Raw genomic sequence first — 14,225 nt, forward strand, 5'->3', positions numbered from 1 at the left:
CCATCCTCAACTGTTTAATAGTTGTAGTTGGTTTATTTAGATAAGCAGTAGGTGGCAACAATTCATTAGTCATACTTCTACTGTTATTATACACATACGATTATTGTCACACATGTATACTGCCAGATATTAATATATACTTTCAACATATTGTACCACAGTAGCCAGAATTATAACTATAATATTATTACTTTCATTAATGTTGCTGTAAGCTACTGTCATTACNTTTTTTGGGGAGTTTTTCCTTTTCCGCTGTGAGGTTCCAAAGGGCAGAGGGATGTTGTATGCTGTAAAGCCCTGTGAGGCAAATTGTGATTTGTGATATTGGGCTTTATAAATAAAATTGATTGATTGATTGAACAAAGCCCCTGTTGAAAGAATAGGGTGCAATTAAATGATGTAATTTAAACAGCACCAGTCAAAAACCAAGAAAAAATGGATATATTAACACAGGGTTTTAAGCAACTAATATTACAGCTATGTGCTCTTCGAAGAGTTCTGGTAATAGCCTTGTGTGTATACATAGGCATATTAAAAGCCATCCAGAAACTGTGAAGAGAGTTTGCAGTGGCCACTGCAGTGATATGTCAAGACTGAACATCATAATTTATTCGCTGAATGTGTTTGCATTTCACTTAGTCACATTTACCTTTTATTAATATTCCATTTTTCCATCTTTTTTGTGATATGTCAAGATTTTTTTTCCAAATGTTTGGCGTTTCCACGCAGGTATTTATACCTCTGCACCGGCGATAGCCATGGCTAGAGGCATTATGTTTTGGAGTTGTCTATCTCAGTAGTTTCTGGTTGACATAGATCAAAGGTCAAGGTCACTGCTACCTTGTCTATCTCATTCTCTTAAACGCAGTGTCTCAAGAACGCCATGAGGGAATTTCTTCAAATTTGGCACAAAGGTTGACTTGGACTGGAGGAGTAACCTCCATGAGTTAGATTATCACGGTCAAAGGTCAAGGTCGCTGTGACCTTGCATCCATCTTCTTCTCGTGAACACAGTATCTGATGAAAAGCGTGAGGGAATTTCTTCAGATTTGGCACAAATATTCACTTGGACTCAGTAACCTGAGTTAGATTTTAGTGGTCATGGGTCAGGGATTAAAGTCACTGTGACCTTTTTGTCTCATGAACATGAATACCATAGGGGAATTTCCTCAAATTTGGCACAAACATTTACATGGACTCAATGATGAACTGATTAGATTTTATTGGTCATAGGTCAAAGGTCAAGTCTGTGTGACCTCATCTGTTTCATTCTTGTGAACATGATATCTCAAGAACACCATAAGGGAAATACTTTAGAATTGATTCAAACATCCACTTTTAATAAACTGATAAGAATTTTGTGGTCAAGGTCAGTGTGACCTACCAAAATATGTTTTTGGCCATAACTCAAGAATTCATATGCTTATTATGACAAAACGTCACACAAATGTCCAATACGATAATATAATGAAGTGATGACATTTTTTATTCAAAAGGTCAAATGTCAACTTCACTGTGACATCATAATGTTCTGCATAAAACATTTTTCTGACTATTATTCAATGTCATATCTAGGGAGCAGAAGGGGAAATGCTTAGTCAGTTTACTTAATTAATGACACTCATTTTGGGTGCCCACCTTGAAACTGTGCTTCTTGTACAGATCTTCTGTGCTGTCGTTGGGACAATGGGTGTGAAGTATCTATGCTTTCACAGACATGGATGTAAACTGTTCGAGAAACTTGAGTGGTGTGCAGTAAGGAGGCTTATAACCGCGTGGGAGTAATTCTCGTTATTTCTCACCTCTTTCCAAGCAGGTGAAATCGTAGTGTGTGCATTAGAGTAGGGTGTACATAAAAATAATGGACACTGTAGCGTTGGTTACAAGAACCATCCATTTTGGTTCTGGGTGGTGGTCATTACACTGTTGTTGAAGCCACAAATTTAGCTAACTTAGTCTGGTTGTTGGTAACGTTACAGGAAGGACTGTACAACAGGTGCCAGAGCTCCTCAAGGACATTTTAGAACTTATTTAACATTGTTCGATATCTGTTAAAAAAACATTTGAAAAGTAAGTTCCCTTCCCTTTGAGAGTATCTGGAACTTGAATTTAGAACCACCACCTGAGCAGCTCTCAAATAAAGGTTGAGGAACTCGCCCCAAAAGAAGGGGTTGTTGAATGCAAAGCCTCATTTATGGTAGGACACTTTTGATAGATAGAAATTTAACAGTCACGTGCCATTTTCAGTCTATGCTTAAGTGAAAGGTTTAGGGTCGTCTCCATTGTAATCAGAGACACTTTTTTTATGGTCCAAGACTATTTGTAATGTTAAGTGATGCATAATCTGCACCAACAGCTGTTTAAATCACAGAAATATCCGGCTCTATATTTGTTTTTAACGAAGCTCTATCTACATTGAATATTGAAATATTTTGGTTCAGTTAATATCTGCTTCCAGTCAGCCTGGTGAAGGAAATTTGACCAGCTGTTGTCTTCTCAGCTTACTATGAGCTGCAGCTGACTGAGGGATACTTCTGGGGAGAGAGATATGAAAAGCATGTCAGAGTTGGTGTGGATTGGATTGAAAACTACTATATCCATGGCGTTGTTAGTAGCACTGCAAAAATGACTATGTCCGCAACATAACAAACTTTCCAGGTGTGTGATATGAAAATAAAGTGTCAAAATTTCATAATTTCTGTCGAGCGACACTCATCAGTGGTATTAAGCATGCTACCAAAAATCTGGCTTTAGGTTCCCTGCTTAAAAAAGGCACATAATGTAGTGATTATGACACTAGTTGACCACTGATTTTCCTTTGTTTGTTTTCTAGACCTGAGAAGTGAACTGAAGTCATCGCTTGAAAGATTGCTCTGCATGCAATGCGATCTGGATTTCCACACAGCCAAGGAGGGGCGTATTCTGCGTTCCAGTGCCGGAGTAATGTTGATGTTCTCCCATCACCTCAGGACATCAGTACTGCACCTGTACCAGTGGTTCAACCTGAAAATGGAATACAAAACAATATGGTAGCCACTCAATATCCCGGGGAGCTTAGAGTGGCTCACACTCCAGCTAAGTTGCAGCCAGGCTATGCACAATCACAACAAAATTTCCAGGAACTCCACCACCATCAGGAGTCACAGGCAAACAAAGTAAGCACTGGGTTGCAGCATCCGTTACCCACAGATAGTAAATATACTTCTTGGAACAGTCACCACCAAATAAGCAGGGAAGATAATGCTGTATTTCATACATCAGTACATGTCTCTAAACAACGCAGCAGTTACTTTGGGACATTGGTGAATGAGAACTCTGTAAGACAATCTGTTTATAATGGCGGAAAACAAAGGGAATGCCACAGGCAAAATTTTAGTAGACATTCCCTGAAAGGGTCAAATTTGAACAAAAATCCTGGACTACGGCAAAGACATTTGAATTCTGCTTCATCAGCCAGTACCATTGCCACTGAATCTTGTCCACTGCTGACTGCCTTACAGAAAGGAAATGATTCAGATTCCAAATACTCTACCACATCGTCTTCTTCATCAGAGGAAACTAATGCCAACAGTGAGGTCATTACTATTACAAATCTTTCAGATGGAAGACACTGCAAAGCTCAGCAAGTCAAAGGTTCATCGCTAAAGTGTGGATGGACTAGAACACAAAACCTAGATAATTCAGGAGGAACTCCTTCGACCCCCCACCAGCAGCAGGTTATGTTTCCTTCTCCAAGCAGTCAGTCATCCACAGAAAATGTCCATCCTGTGAGAAAAACAAAACCGCCTACAGATGACGATATACTGGACTTTGTTCATAAAAGTATTGCAGAATATCAGACTATTTTAACTCAGAAAAACAGAAAGTACGAACATTCCAATAAGGACTCAGACAGGGTCTACTCACCACAGCCTGACAGCATCATGCCAAAGGTCGACAGTGTGGCCCATCTCCCCACAACCTCCGCCCCTGACAAAGAAGATGTGGAATGGCAAAGTCTCAACTGTGCTGTGACTGCTGCAGTTGGACAAGAACTTGAAGAGGACAGTTCAAAGGGCAGCAAAACAAATGCTGAATTTACAAAGAGGGTTGAAGAGACAGGTGACTGTGCTACATCTGCATCAGAGAGGCATTCAACAGGTAAACTAGTCTCTGCTGTAGAAAGCTCGAAATGTGCTGCCAAAATTGAACCTGTTGAGAGTGCATCGGGTGAGGAAGCATTCTCCATGAACACTGTAAAAAATCTGGTTTATGAAGACATACAACCAGCCACAAAACCCCCAAACCCAGAACATGTGGAAGTAAGCTTTCCAGCATGTTCTGAAAACCCAATGTATGAAGATATAAGTGAGGATGAAAGTCAACAGATGGAGGATATCGCTGGTGAGACGTTGTCACATACACAAGCACCTGAACACAACATTAAGCAGTCACTATTTGAAAATGACAGTTATTATTGTGCTACATCTGCATCAGAGAAAAATTCATCAGGTACACTAGCCTTTGCTGTAGAAAACTCAAAACATGCTGCTACTATTAACCCTGTTGAGAGTGCATCAGTAGATTTTAATTTGTCAGTAAAAAAGCACTTGGATGTAATTATGCCTGCAAATGGCAATTGCAAACTTGTTTATTCAGATGACTGCGACGATAAAGCACTTGTTGATAGCAATGATAAAAGTTTCTATAGTAAATGGTGTTATAAGTACTTAAAGAATGGCATGGCCACTCTTCAGTATTCATTAACTGCACTGAAGGAGCTCATTGCTAGTCTGGAGAGTGTAGAGACCATTGCAGAGATGGAGAATTTTTCTGAAGTTATACTGCAACAATTTTGGAATGGAAATATAGATAACATTCATCTTTTTACATCCACAGAATATCAACAAATAATGAGGGAAGTTGCTTTCACCTGCACAAAGAATGAAGATGAGAGTCGAGTGGTTCTCACATCCATGCCTGGAATGACCCAGGATGATCTGACTGAGAAGCAAACCAGTTTAACGCTCAACTGCAGCATGTCACAAGAACAAAACAATTCTCTTTGGTCAAATTCCAAAGATTTGGACACAAAAGTTGAAGTGCCTGATGACAGAGAACGATACATGCCAGAGCGGCAGAGTGGAGCCCTAAAATTAGTGGAGGCAGAAGGGTTGGACAGTGTGCAAAGTATAACTGACATCTCAGAGGATCTTCAAACCAAGTCAACTTCAGTCGCACCTAAAAACAAAACATTCCAATCCACATCACTCAGTAAAAATCTAATCGCAAATACAAAGAAAAATAAAAGCATTGATGATCAACAACATTGTGGTGTTACCAGTAAAAAAGCAACTGCTCATTCCAAGTTAAATTCATCACTTGATAAAACTCAGATTCAAAATGTAGTATCAATTCCTATGAACCACAGTGAATGGCTGAGCACCCAAACAAGTTGTGAAGATCTAGGAGAGGACACAGGGTGTGTGGATTCACAAACTGATTTAAGCATGTCACTCTCTGAAGCCAAAAAACATGCCCCTCCATATGAAAGCGAGGGTGAGGAAGCATTCTCCACGGACACGGTTAAAAATCCACTATATGAAGACATATCAGATAATGACATGCCACAGCTGGACACAAAACTTCCAAACCTAGAGCACTGGGAAGTAAGCTCTCTAGCATGTTCTGAAAACCCAATATATGAATATATAAGTGAGGACGAAAGTCAACAGATTGAGTATATCTCTGGTGAGACATCTTCACCTACACAAGCACCTGAACCCAACGTTAAGCAGTCACCATTTGAAAATGAAGCTTATGGACTCGTGCAGGGTCAGGCTCTGATGACGACGGATATCATTTCAGATGAGGAACTGATTCCAAAGAAGCAGGTTTCACCAGAGATAGAGGCACTTATTGTAGCACAACAATATTCTAATACTGATCCTGGTTTTGAAGGTCGGTTATGTCCAAAATATGACAGTGAGCAACAGGAAAACCACTCTATTTCATGTAGTCCTTACCCCATTTTGAAAGATGGAGAGGAGACTGATGATGAGATGGATGATGACTGGTTAATAATTCCCATAGTTGTGTCAGACCTTAACTTTGAAGCACATGAGCAAGACCAGGATAGCCCACAAGAAAATGTGCTTGATGTTTGGGAAACGGGGGAACAAGAACGGCAGTGTGACACAAGTCCAACACACTGGCCATCTCCAAATCCAGAAGCTTCTGCTTTTTCCCCTTTAGAGATATTTGACACACTTGCAACCTTACAACAAAAGACAGCTATGAAAATTAAGACCGTGGTTGAGTTGGCACTAAGGAGGAGCACACCTGAGCGTGAAATGGACTCTGAGGGAGAACCACTTACACCCCAGAGCAGGAGAGAGTCTGTAGACAGCTGTGAAACTGAAGACAGCCTTGATTACTCACCCGAATTAGAGCGCAACTTTATGACAGTGTCCAAGAAATTGTTGGAGAGCTCAGCACCTCTGCCCTTAGAGACAGATGTGGTTGTGTCTGCAAAAGAGGGTGTAAGCTCTGAGGTGACAAATATGCAAAAAGTTCAAACCAGCTGCTTTAACAAGTCTAGCAGTTTGCAAAGACTTGGGGAGCTGATTAAAGTCAAAGCTGCATCTAAGCGTGTTCATCCCAAAACCAATGGAAAAAAGATTTCAAAAAAGGATGAGATATTTATCAGTGGTTCTGATTCGGAGGATGAATGTGACCAATATTGCAAAAAGAAGGCAAAAAGGAAGAGATTTTTCTCTTCAAGCTCAGACGACAGTGAAGATGCTGGGAACAGTTGGTGTGAAACTGTTGAAAAAAAGTTTCAAAATAACAGCCTGCCATCTAGAGACTTACCAGCACAGCAGCATCAATGGATCCGTGATTCATCGTTTGCAGGCCTGTCGCACAGTACAGAGGAGTGTGTGCAGATGATTGGCACCAAAGCTCCCTCTGAGCATGTTCAACATAACGGACAAAATGTTTCAAAAGAAGAAATTATTACAATCCATGACACTGACTCAGAGGATGACAGTTACCAAAGCTATAAAAAGACAAGCAGGAAAAGTTATTTCTCTTTGGGGTCAGATAGTGATGATAACTCATGTGTAGAAGAAACAAGAAAGACCTCTCGAACTGAGGACAGTGAGTGTGAAACTGCTGAAGAAGAAACCCAACTCTCTTTTGCAGACTCAGCACTGTTACAGCACCCGTCTAAACTTTATGTTACACAGTATGAAGAAGTGATGCAAGATGCATGCTCTGATGTGTCACACAGTGTGAAAAAGAGTGGACAGCTGATTGAAGCTAATGGTGAACGTGAGCATGTTCAAAACACGACCAACAGACAAAGGACATTAAAAAGAAGAGTAACTTTCTGTGATTCTGACAAAGTGGTTAAAAAAAGCTGTTTTAGCCAAAAGAAAGCAAATACACAAGATCTGCTCTTGTCAGAATCAGAGGACATTGGTGATGACTTAGTTTCTGCAAAAAACAGACCTTCAACTGAAACTGTGGGGCATCTTTGTAGAACTGGTAATGCCCAGCCTCACAAAAACAGACTGTCATCCAAAGACTCACCAGAGAAGCAGTGCCAGTCTGCGGACAAGGAGTCCAACTCCACATTGGATCCTAATCATTTGATTCCTCGCTTTCTTCTTGTGAAACCCTCCCAACCCGCTGAAAGAATTCACAAGCAGGATGAAAAAGGAACTCTGCCTCCAAAGATCTCCACAGTATTCAGCAAAAAGCCTGACATCTGTGAAAAGAATACACCACATTTGTACAGAAATAAACAAGGAAGATTTGTGCCCAAACCACAACCTGAAAATGATAAACACCATGCAAAGGAGAATAACATTCAGGCCAAAGTGCCAAAATCTAGAACGGTTTCAAGACAGCTTCCCTTACCTAGCCAGGACAGCCCATCCACCTCCCTCAGGAGCTTGCCTTCCACAAGTGGACAACTTTCTGAAGCCAGACAACGCTTAGCCTACTCAAGAAATATGTCTCTGCCTGGAGAAACCACATCCTCCAGTAGTGCTACTTCATCTAAGCAGAGCTCATCTATTCCTACACAGCATTTGTCTTCACCTAAACTACACCGGTCTCACAGCACCTCCTCAACATTAAATCTTTGCACTAACACAAAAGGCCCATCATTTTCTGAAAAATCATTACGGGCAAGACTGGTGAAAGGGTGGAAGGAAGGTTATACCCCAGTTCACTTCCGGACCAGGAGAAATGGAAAAACTAGCCTGGGAATGAAGGAGGACTTGAGAACTTTGAATAATTCATTGAGGGAAGTTAGACCAGGACCAAGTCACCGTGACAAGATACCCAAACAGAGGCACAACTCGCACAAGACCACACCCCTCCTGATGAAGAGGAGCAGGACTGAGGCCATACAGAGGACAAATGACATACATCGGGACCCCACAGTAAAACTAAGTGTGTTCTTTTGAAGTCGCTAAAATGATCATTATTTGTCGTTAATAAATTCATATAATAGTCAAATTAAGTTTTTTTTAAGGTGTCTGATTAAAACCCATGTTCCTAACCTTTATTTTTACAGAAGGCTTTGTTGGTAAAAATTACAAGTGGAAAAACGGTGACAAAGCCAATGAAAGGTAATACATTTTCATATGCATAACAACAATTGTTTTAAAGCCAACAGACGCATTGTGTATTTTTCATCTGGTTTTCTAGTTTGAGAGATACAGGCATAATCCATTTCTTTCCTGCTGTTCTTTGTAGAATTGAGCTGGACTGGGAAGACAAGTAGACCCCTCCGAGACCCAAGTCAGTGAGGGAAAAGGTGGCAGCTTCTACAATTTGTTTCACTCCCAAACTGACAGGTGCTTGATGAGTGAAAACATCAGTTACTGTTGTTGTAATTAAGTGGACCTCCTGATTTTCCAAAGCATTTTCTGTATTTTAACAGTTTGTATATATATATATATGTACACTGTATGTGTATCACTATCAGATGCCTGTTGGAATGGCATTGTTTCTGAATGTTTAGGTGTCAACAAAAAATCGTTCTTTTTACCAGCTACCTCAAAATGTATGAATATTCTGCATTAAGTTGTTCAGTGTTTTTGCTTTGAAAACAGTTTATATTTGAAAATTTTCACCTTTTTCAGACGTTTCGATCCTTTTTTTTTTTTTTTTAATACATCATATGTTCGGATTTGTTTTTTAACTTTTTTTACTGTGAAAACTCGGCTCTGATTGCAGTATTTCTGTGTTGCATCTCTTTTGAAAGAAAGTTTATGTGAAAATGCATAAAAGGCCTTAAACAAACTATTTGTCTCGTGCTCTTCTTTTTCAGCACTAGACCAGTGCCTGTGTTAAACCATATATTGTACCTGGTTACATGTGAAATTGGCAGCTTCAAAATTTTGACTCCATAGCTTTGAGATTGGGGGTGGAATTAGCCTACATGAAGTCAGTTTTTGACTGCCTGCATGCCTTAAGGTTCAGGCTATGGCAAGCGATTTTAAAGTTAAATCAATAGGGCTGACTAGTAGCGTTTTCACTAGTGGAAATCGTTGTGGCAGTCTTGTCTCAAACACTGGGGCCAGATTAGTCCAAAACAGCTGCCCAGCAATCTACAAAAAGCCACTTTTAACTATTCAAAAAGAGACCACGCTGGATTCCCAACAACTCTCTGGAGATGAAAAAAGTCTGATGCAAAAGCAGAGTTTCCTGTGTTCTCTAAGACAGCAACACCAACAAACTCAAGCCCGGTCCTGGGAGCAGACTGAATTGCTATGAACACAGCACTCTTTATGCAGTTTTTCTAGGGTCTGGAAGGTCCCTCCTTCCCATTGGTCACTCAACCTCCGCTCACCTCTAATGGTGTCTGGCAAATAAGGAAAACTATATAGTCATAACTGCTCATGCCTGGCTGCGTCTGCCACCAGTATCTCCAGGATTTCCTCTGGGTAATTTTTTAATAAGGTTAGCATTGACATCATAAATCAGGCTAGCTTACATAGACATAGTAAATGGTACCAAAGGTGTACATAGATATAGGCCACCATCATCCTGGTACAGGTCTCCATGTGCCTAGTAGCAGCTGGAATGGCCAAAGGGAATTATGACTACACGCAGTGGAAAGGTTACATTCTGTTCTAGTCACATCTGTTCCTTGCCTAACACACACAAAGAATATGAGATATATGACAACCGATTACTGTGTACTCCTGTGCTCTAAGCAGTGTGATTAACACTTTTTAAATCAGGAGAGACACGTTTTTATGGTAAAAGAATATTTATTAACATGTGAACGAATGAATAAGAATGTGGAAAGTCTTTGGCGATTAGACCCCGTAGAGATGGTTTGATTTAAGGAGAGTGATGAATCCATACTCCAATAGGGAACCCCCCCCCCCACCCCCCCCAATTCCTTTTTCACTAATAAGAATAACAAGGATATATTTACCACATGTTGAAAAAGGATTACGACTCATAGAAATGCAATTTCCAATTTCAGAATCAACAATTGCATTTCTGATAAGTCTGATGTGTCAACAAGCCATATATGATATGTAGGCATCTATATGTAAGAATCATAAAGCTATTGGTCAACCAATCTATACAGAGCCAAGTCTGAAGGAGGTTGAGGAGGTCATCAAGGCAGCCCGCACAGCATCTACCCTAGGCCGCAGTGGCGTATCCTACCTCGTCTACCAATGCCTACGTGTCCATACCACACAAACTGGTTGAGCTTGCTCTACACCTTCACCATGTTCCCAGTAAGATCAAGGACCTGATCCTGGATTATTATAACAATTTCAGGCTCAGGGTCACATCTGGGTCAGAAACATCAGACTGGCATCACCTTGGGAAAGGAATAATAACAGACTGCACCATCTCTGTTACCCTCTCCGCCCTTGCAATGAACATGGTGGTCAAGGCTGCCGAAGTGGAATGCAGAGGGCCCTTAATAAAGTCAGGTGTACGACAGCCCCCCGTAAAAACCTATATGGACGACCTTACCATCACAACATCAATCCCAGGGAGCAGGTGGATTTTAGAAGGACTTGAGAGACTCATCACATGGGCAAGGATGAGTTTCAAGCCCTCCAAGTCAAGGTCCATGGTGCCTGAAGAAGGGGAAAGTAATTGACAAATTCCGTTTTTCAATCGCAGGAATTGTAATCCCAAGAGCAAGTGTGCAGGGCAGTGGGACTCCGGCAGCAGGGGAAGTGGACGGGGCGGGAGAGCATGTTACAGTGTAAGGTCACCTGGTCTAACATCATGCAGGCAGACTTCCATCGCATCCGGTTCCTTGTGCAAGCAGTCTATGATGCTCTGCCAAGCCCAGCAAACCTCCATGTCTGGGGGAAGAGTGAGACACCTTCCTACCTCCTTTGCGGCTTTAGAGGCTCCTTAGAACACCTCCTCAGCAACTGCCCAAAGGCCCTGGCGTATGGCCGCTATCTTTGGCGTCATGACCAGGTGCTCAAAGCAGTTGCTGAGAGCGTAGCCTTAGCCATCAGCACCAGCAAACACCATCATGCTCCGAAGAAGGCAATCCTGTTCATCAAAGACGGAGAGAAACCCTGAGCGCGTCCACAGACAACAACAGGCCTCCTCCACACAGCCCCTGATTGGCAGCTGCAGGTCGACCTGGGAAAGCAGCTGAAGTTCCCCCAGCACATCGCAACAACGATCCTCCAGCTAGACATGCTCATCACCTCTGAGGCTTCAAAACATCTGATCATGCTGGAACTCATGGTGCCCTGGGGAGAGCGGATTAAGGAAGCCAATGAGAGGAAACGCGCAAAGTACCAGGAACTGGTGGAGGAGTGCAGGGGCAAGGGCTGGAGGACATTCTACAAGCCCATAGAAGTTCGCTGTAGAGACTTTGCAGGGCGCTCACTCTGCAAAGTCTTTGGCTGATTGGGCGTCACAGGGGTGGCCAAGAAGAGTGCCATCCAGTCTGCAAGTTAGGCTGCAGAAAAAGCCACAAGGTGCACTAGGGATGCAACGGTCCTCTGTAAAATATTGAACCGTTCGGTCCACCCTGCACGGAACAATATGCCCTTATGGACCACGGGTTTTCGGGTTTTGCAATTAATTTTGCATTGATGCTTTTTCGAGGCCACTGTGTGTGTGTGTGTGTGTGTGTGTGTGTGTGTCTATCCACAGGCCGAGTCCATGGATGTATAAAGAGAACGGCCGAGTCAGCCTGCTGCAAGGCTTAACTATACAGACCAATGAGCAGTGATAACTAACATGTCTTTGGGGTCATCAGGTGGAAACCTCCTTTCACCAGTGTTTCGTCTAGTTGGTCCCACGACACCTCCAGGAGGCTAGACAGTGATCTCTGGCATCCCAGAGACACTCCCCTAATGCCAGCTCTCACTGCTCCCCGCACCGACCCAACAACCTCCTTTACCTTATTTACACATGGCTTTCTCAGCCCAAACAGCACTGCCACCTTCAACAAACCCAGGCTCCGTTTATGCGAGCTCCAGGTAGTGACTGTGCCGATACTATCTCTCTTAGCACATTCACCATACCCTATTTAACACGCTACATATCATAGCTCCAATATAAGCTAAAGTTAAAGGAGATAGAGAAGATAAACTCGTAGGCTTTCTCAGCCCAAACAGCATTGCCACCTTCAACAAACTCAGGCTTAGTTTATGCGAGCTCCAGGTAGAGACCGTGCCGATACATTCCTAGCACATTCACCATACCCTATTTCACACGCCACATATCATAATTCCAATATACAGTCCCTCCAGGAACTCGTGGCATAAAAACCTTGAATTTGCGGCCAAAACCCTTGAATTTGCAGCCAATTGTATCAAAAATTGCGTTTATATGTGATTTTTTGCGGGAAATTGTGGCAAATGACAAAAAATGCGGCTAATGACAAAAGGAGAAAAAAAATGCTCAATGAAATAAACTATCCGTTGACTCACTGACCACAACACTATGTCAGGCCTCTGCTTGGTACAAACTATTTCCTGGGGAACAACAAGCTTTCCCCCTAAATCTACTTGCATTTCCCAATCACAAGCACCTTCTAGGTGGCCACACCCTTGCCTTCTTACTAACTTATCACTTCTGTATTTCTCCCCCTCACGGACAAACTAATTGCTAAACTCCTATTCTTAAAACCATCTGAATTTGCCTGTCTTCATTTCCCTTCGATGCCTGCAGCTAAACTTTTCAACACCTGGTTATGTCGCCATGTATACCGGCCTTCTGACAAGCTAACTTTACAGCCTGACAAAATATGCTTTAAGGTTGCGGTACCTGAACACATTGGGCATGATGGTTCTAGGGGGTTATTAACACATCGTATGTAGCCCCTACCAGGAATCTAGTACGATTCTCCTCCATATTCCACAAGTCCCTCCAACTAAGCTTCCTCTTCTCTACACTTTCCCAATTCAACCACTGTCCCCGCTTAGCCTGGGCGACTACCTTTGCACCCCTTAAAGGGATAGTGCACCCAAAAATGAAAATTCAGCCATTATCTACTCACCCAAATGCCGAGGGAGGCTCAGGTGAAGTTTTAGAGTCCTCACAACACTTCCGGAGAACCAAGGGGAGAGGGGGTAGCAACACAACTCCACCTAATGGAGACTTAAAAGGATAGTGCACCCAAAAATGAAAATTCAGCCATTATCTACTCACCCATATGCCGGGGAGGCTCAGGTGAAGTTTTAGAGTTCTCACATTCCTTGCGGAGATCCAAGGGGAGAGGGGGTAGCAGCGCAACTCCACCTAATGCAGGCTGGGCGCCCCAGATTAAACGTCAAAAAAACACATAATTGAAACCACAAAATATCTCCATATCTGGATATCCATATCTCCATATCTCCGCAAGGGATGTGAGGACTCTAAAACTTCACCTGAGCCTCCCTCGGCGTATGGGTGAGTAGATAATGGCTGAATTTTCATTTTTGGGTGCACCATTCCTTTAAGGCACCCCAGATTCAAATATCCAAAAACACATGATTGAAACCACACAATATCTCCATACATGCGCGCAGATGGCACTGGGGATGGGGGGACTTGTCCCCCCCAGATTTATAGTGACCCCAATCCGTCCGCGGATAAGGAAAAACTCCCCAAAAAAACCCCTTTAACGGGGAAAAAAAAACGGTAGAAACCTCAGGAGGAGCAACTGAGGAGGGATCCCTCTTCCAGGACGGACAGACGTGCAATAGATGTCGTACAGAACAGATCAGCATAATAAT

The 14,225-nt window shown here is 42.4% G+C and overlaps 1 protein-coding gene across 3 annotated transcripts in view; it reads left to right on the forward strand.

The window, feature by feature from the left end:
* LOC126384767 (serine-rich adhesin for platelets-like) overlaps positions 1-9,300 on the forward strand; it is a 36,080-nt gene extending 26,780 nt beyond the window's left edge. Inside the window, exons 2-5 of one of the 3 annotated variants that reach the window (XM_050036040.1) lie at positions 2,834-4,383; positions 4,879-8,445; positions 8,570-8,624; positions 8,752-9,300. In XM_050036040.1, the coding sequence (XP_049891997.1) occupies positions 2,883-4,383; positions 4,879-8,445; positions 8,570-8,624; positions 8,752-8,779 (5,151 nt within the window). In that variant the 5' untranslated portion in view covers positions 2,834-2,882 and the 3' untranslated portion in view covers positions 8,780-9,300. Of the gene's footprint in view, positions 1-2,833; positions 8,446-8,569; positions 8,625-8,751 lie in introns of all 3 variants that reach the window. The other 2 variants (XM_050036041.1, XM_050036039.1) reach the window with 2 other exon arrangements.
* The last annotated feature ends 4,925 nt before the right edge of the window (positions 9,301-14,225 follow it).

Source organism: Epinephelus moara, chromosome 23 (assembly GCF_006386435.1).
Source record: "Epinephelus moara isolate mb chromosome 23, YSFRI_EMoa_1.0, whole genome shotgun sequence".
Classification (NCBI taxonomy): domain Eukaryota; kingdom Metazoa; phylum Chordata; class Actinopteri; order Perciformes; family Serranidae; genus Epinephelus; species Epinephelus moara.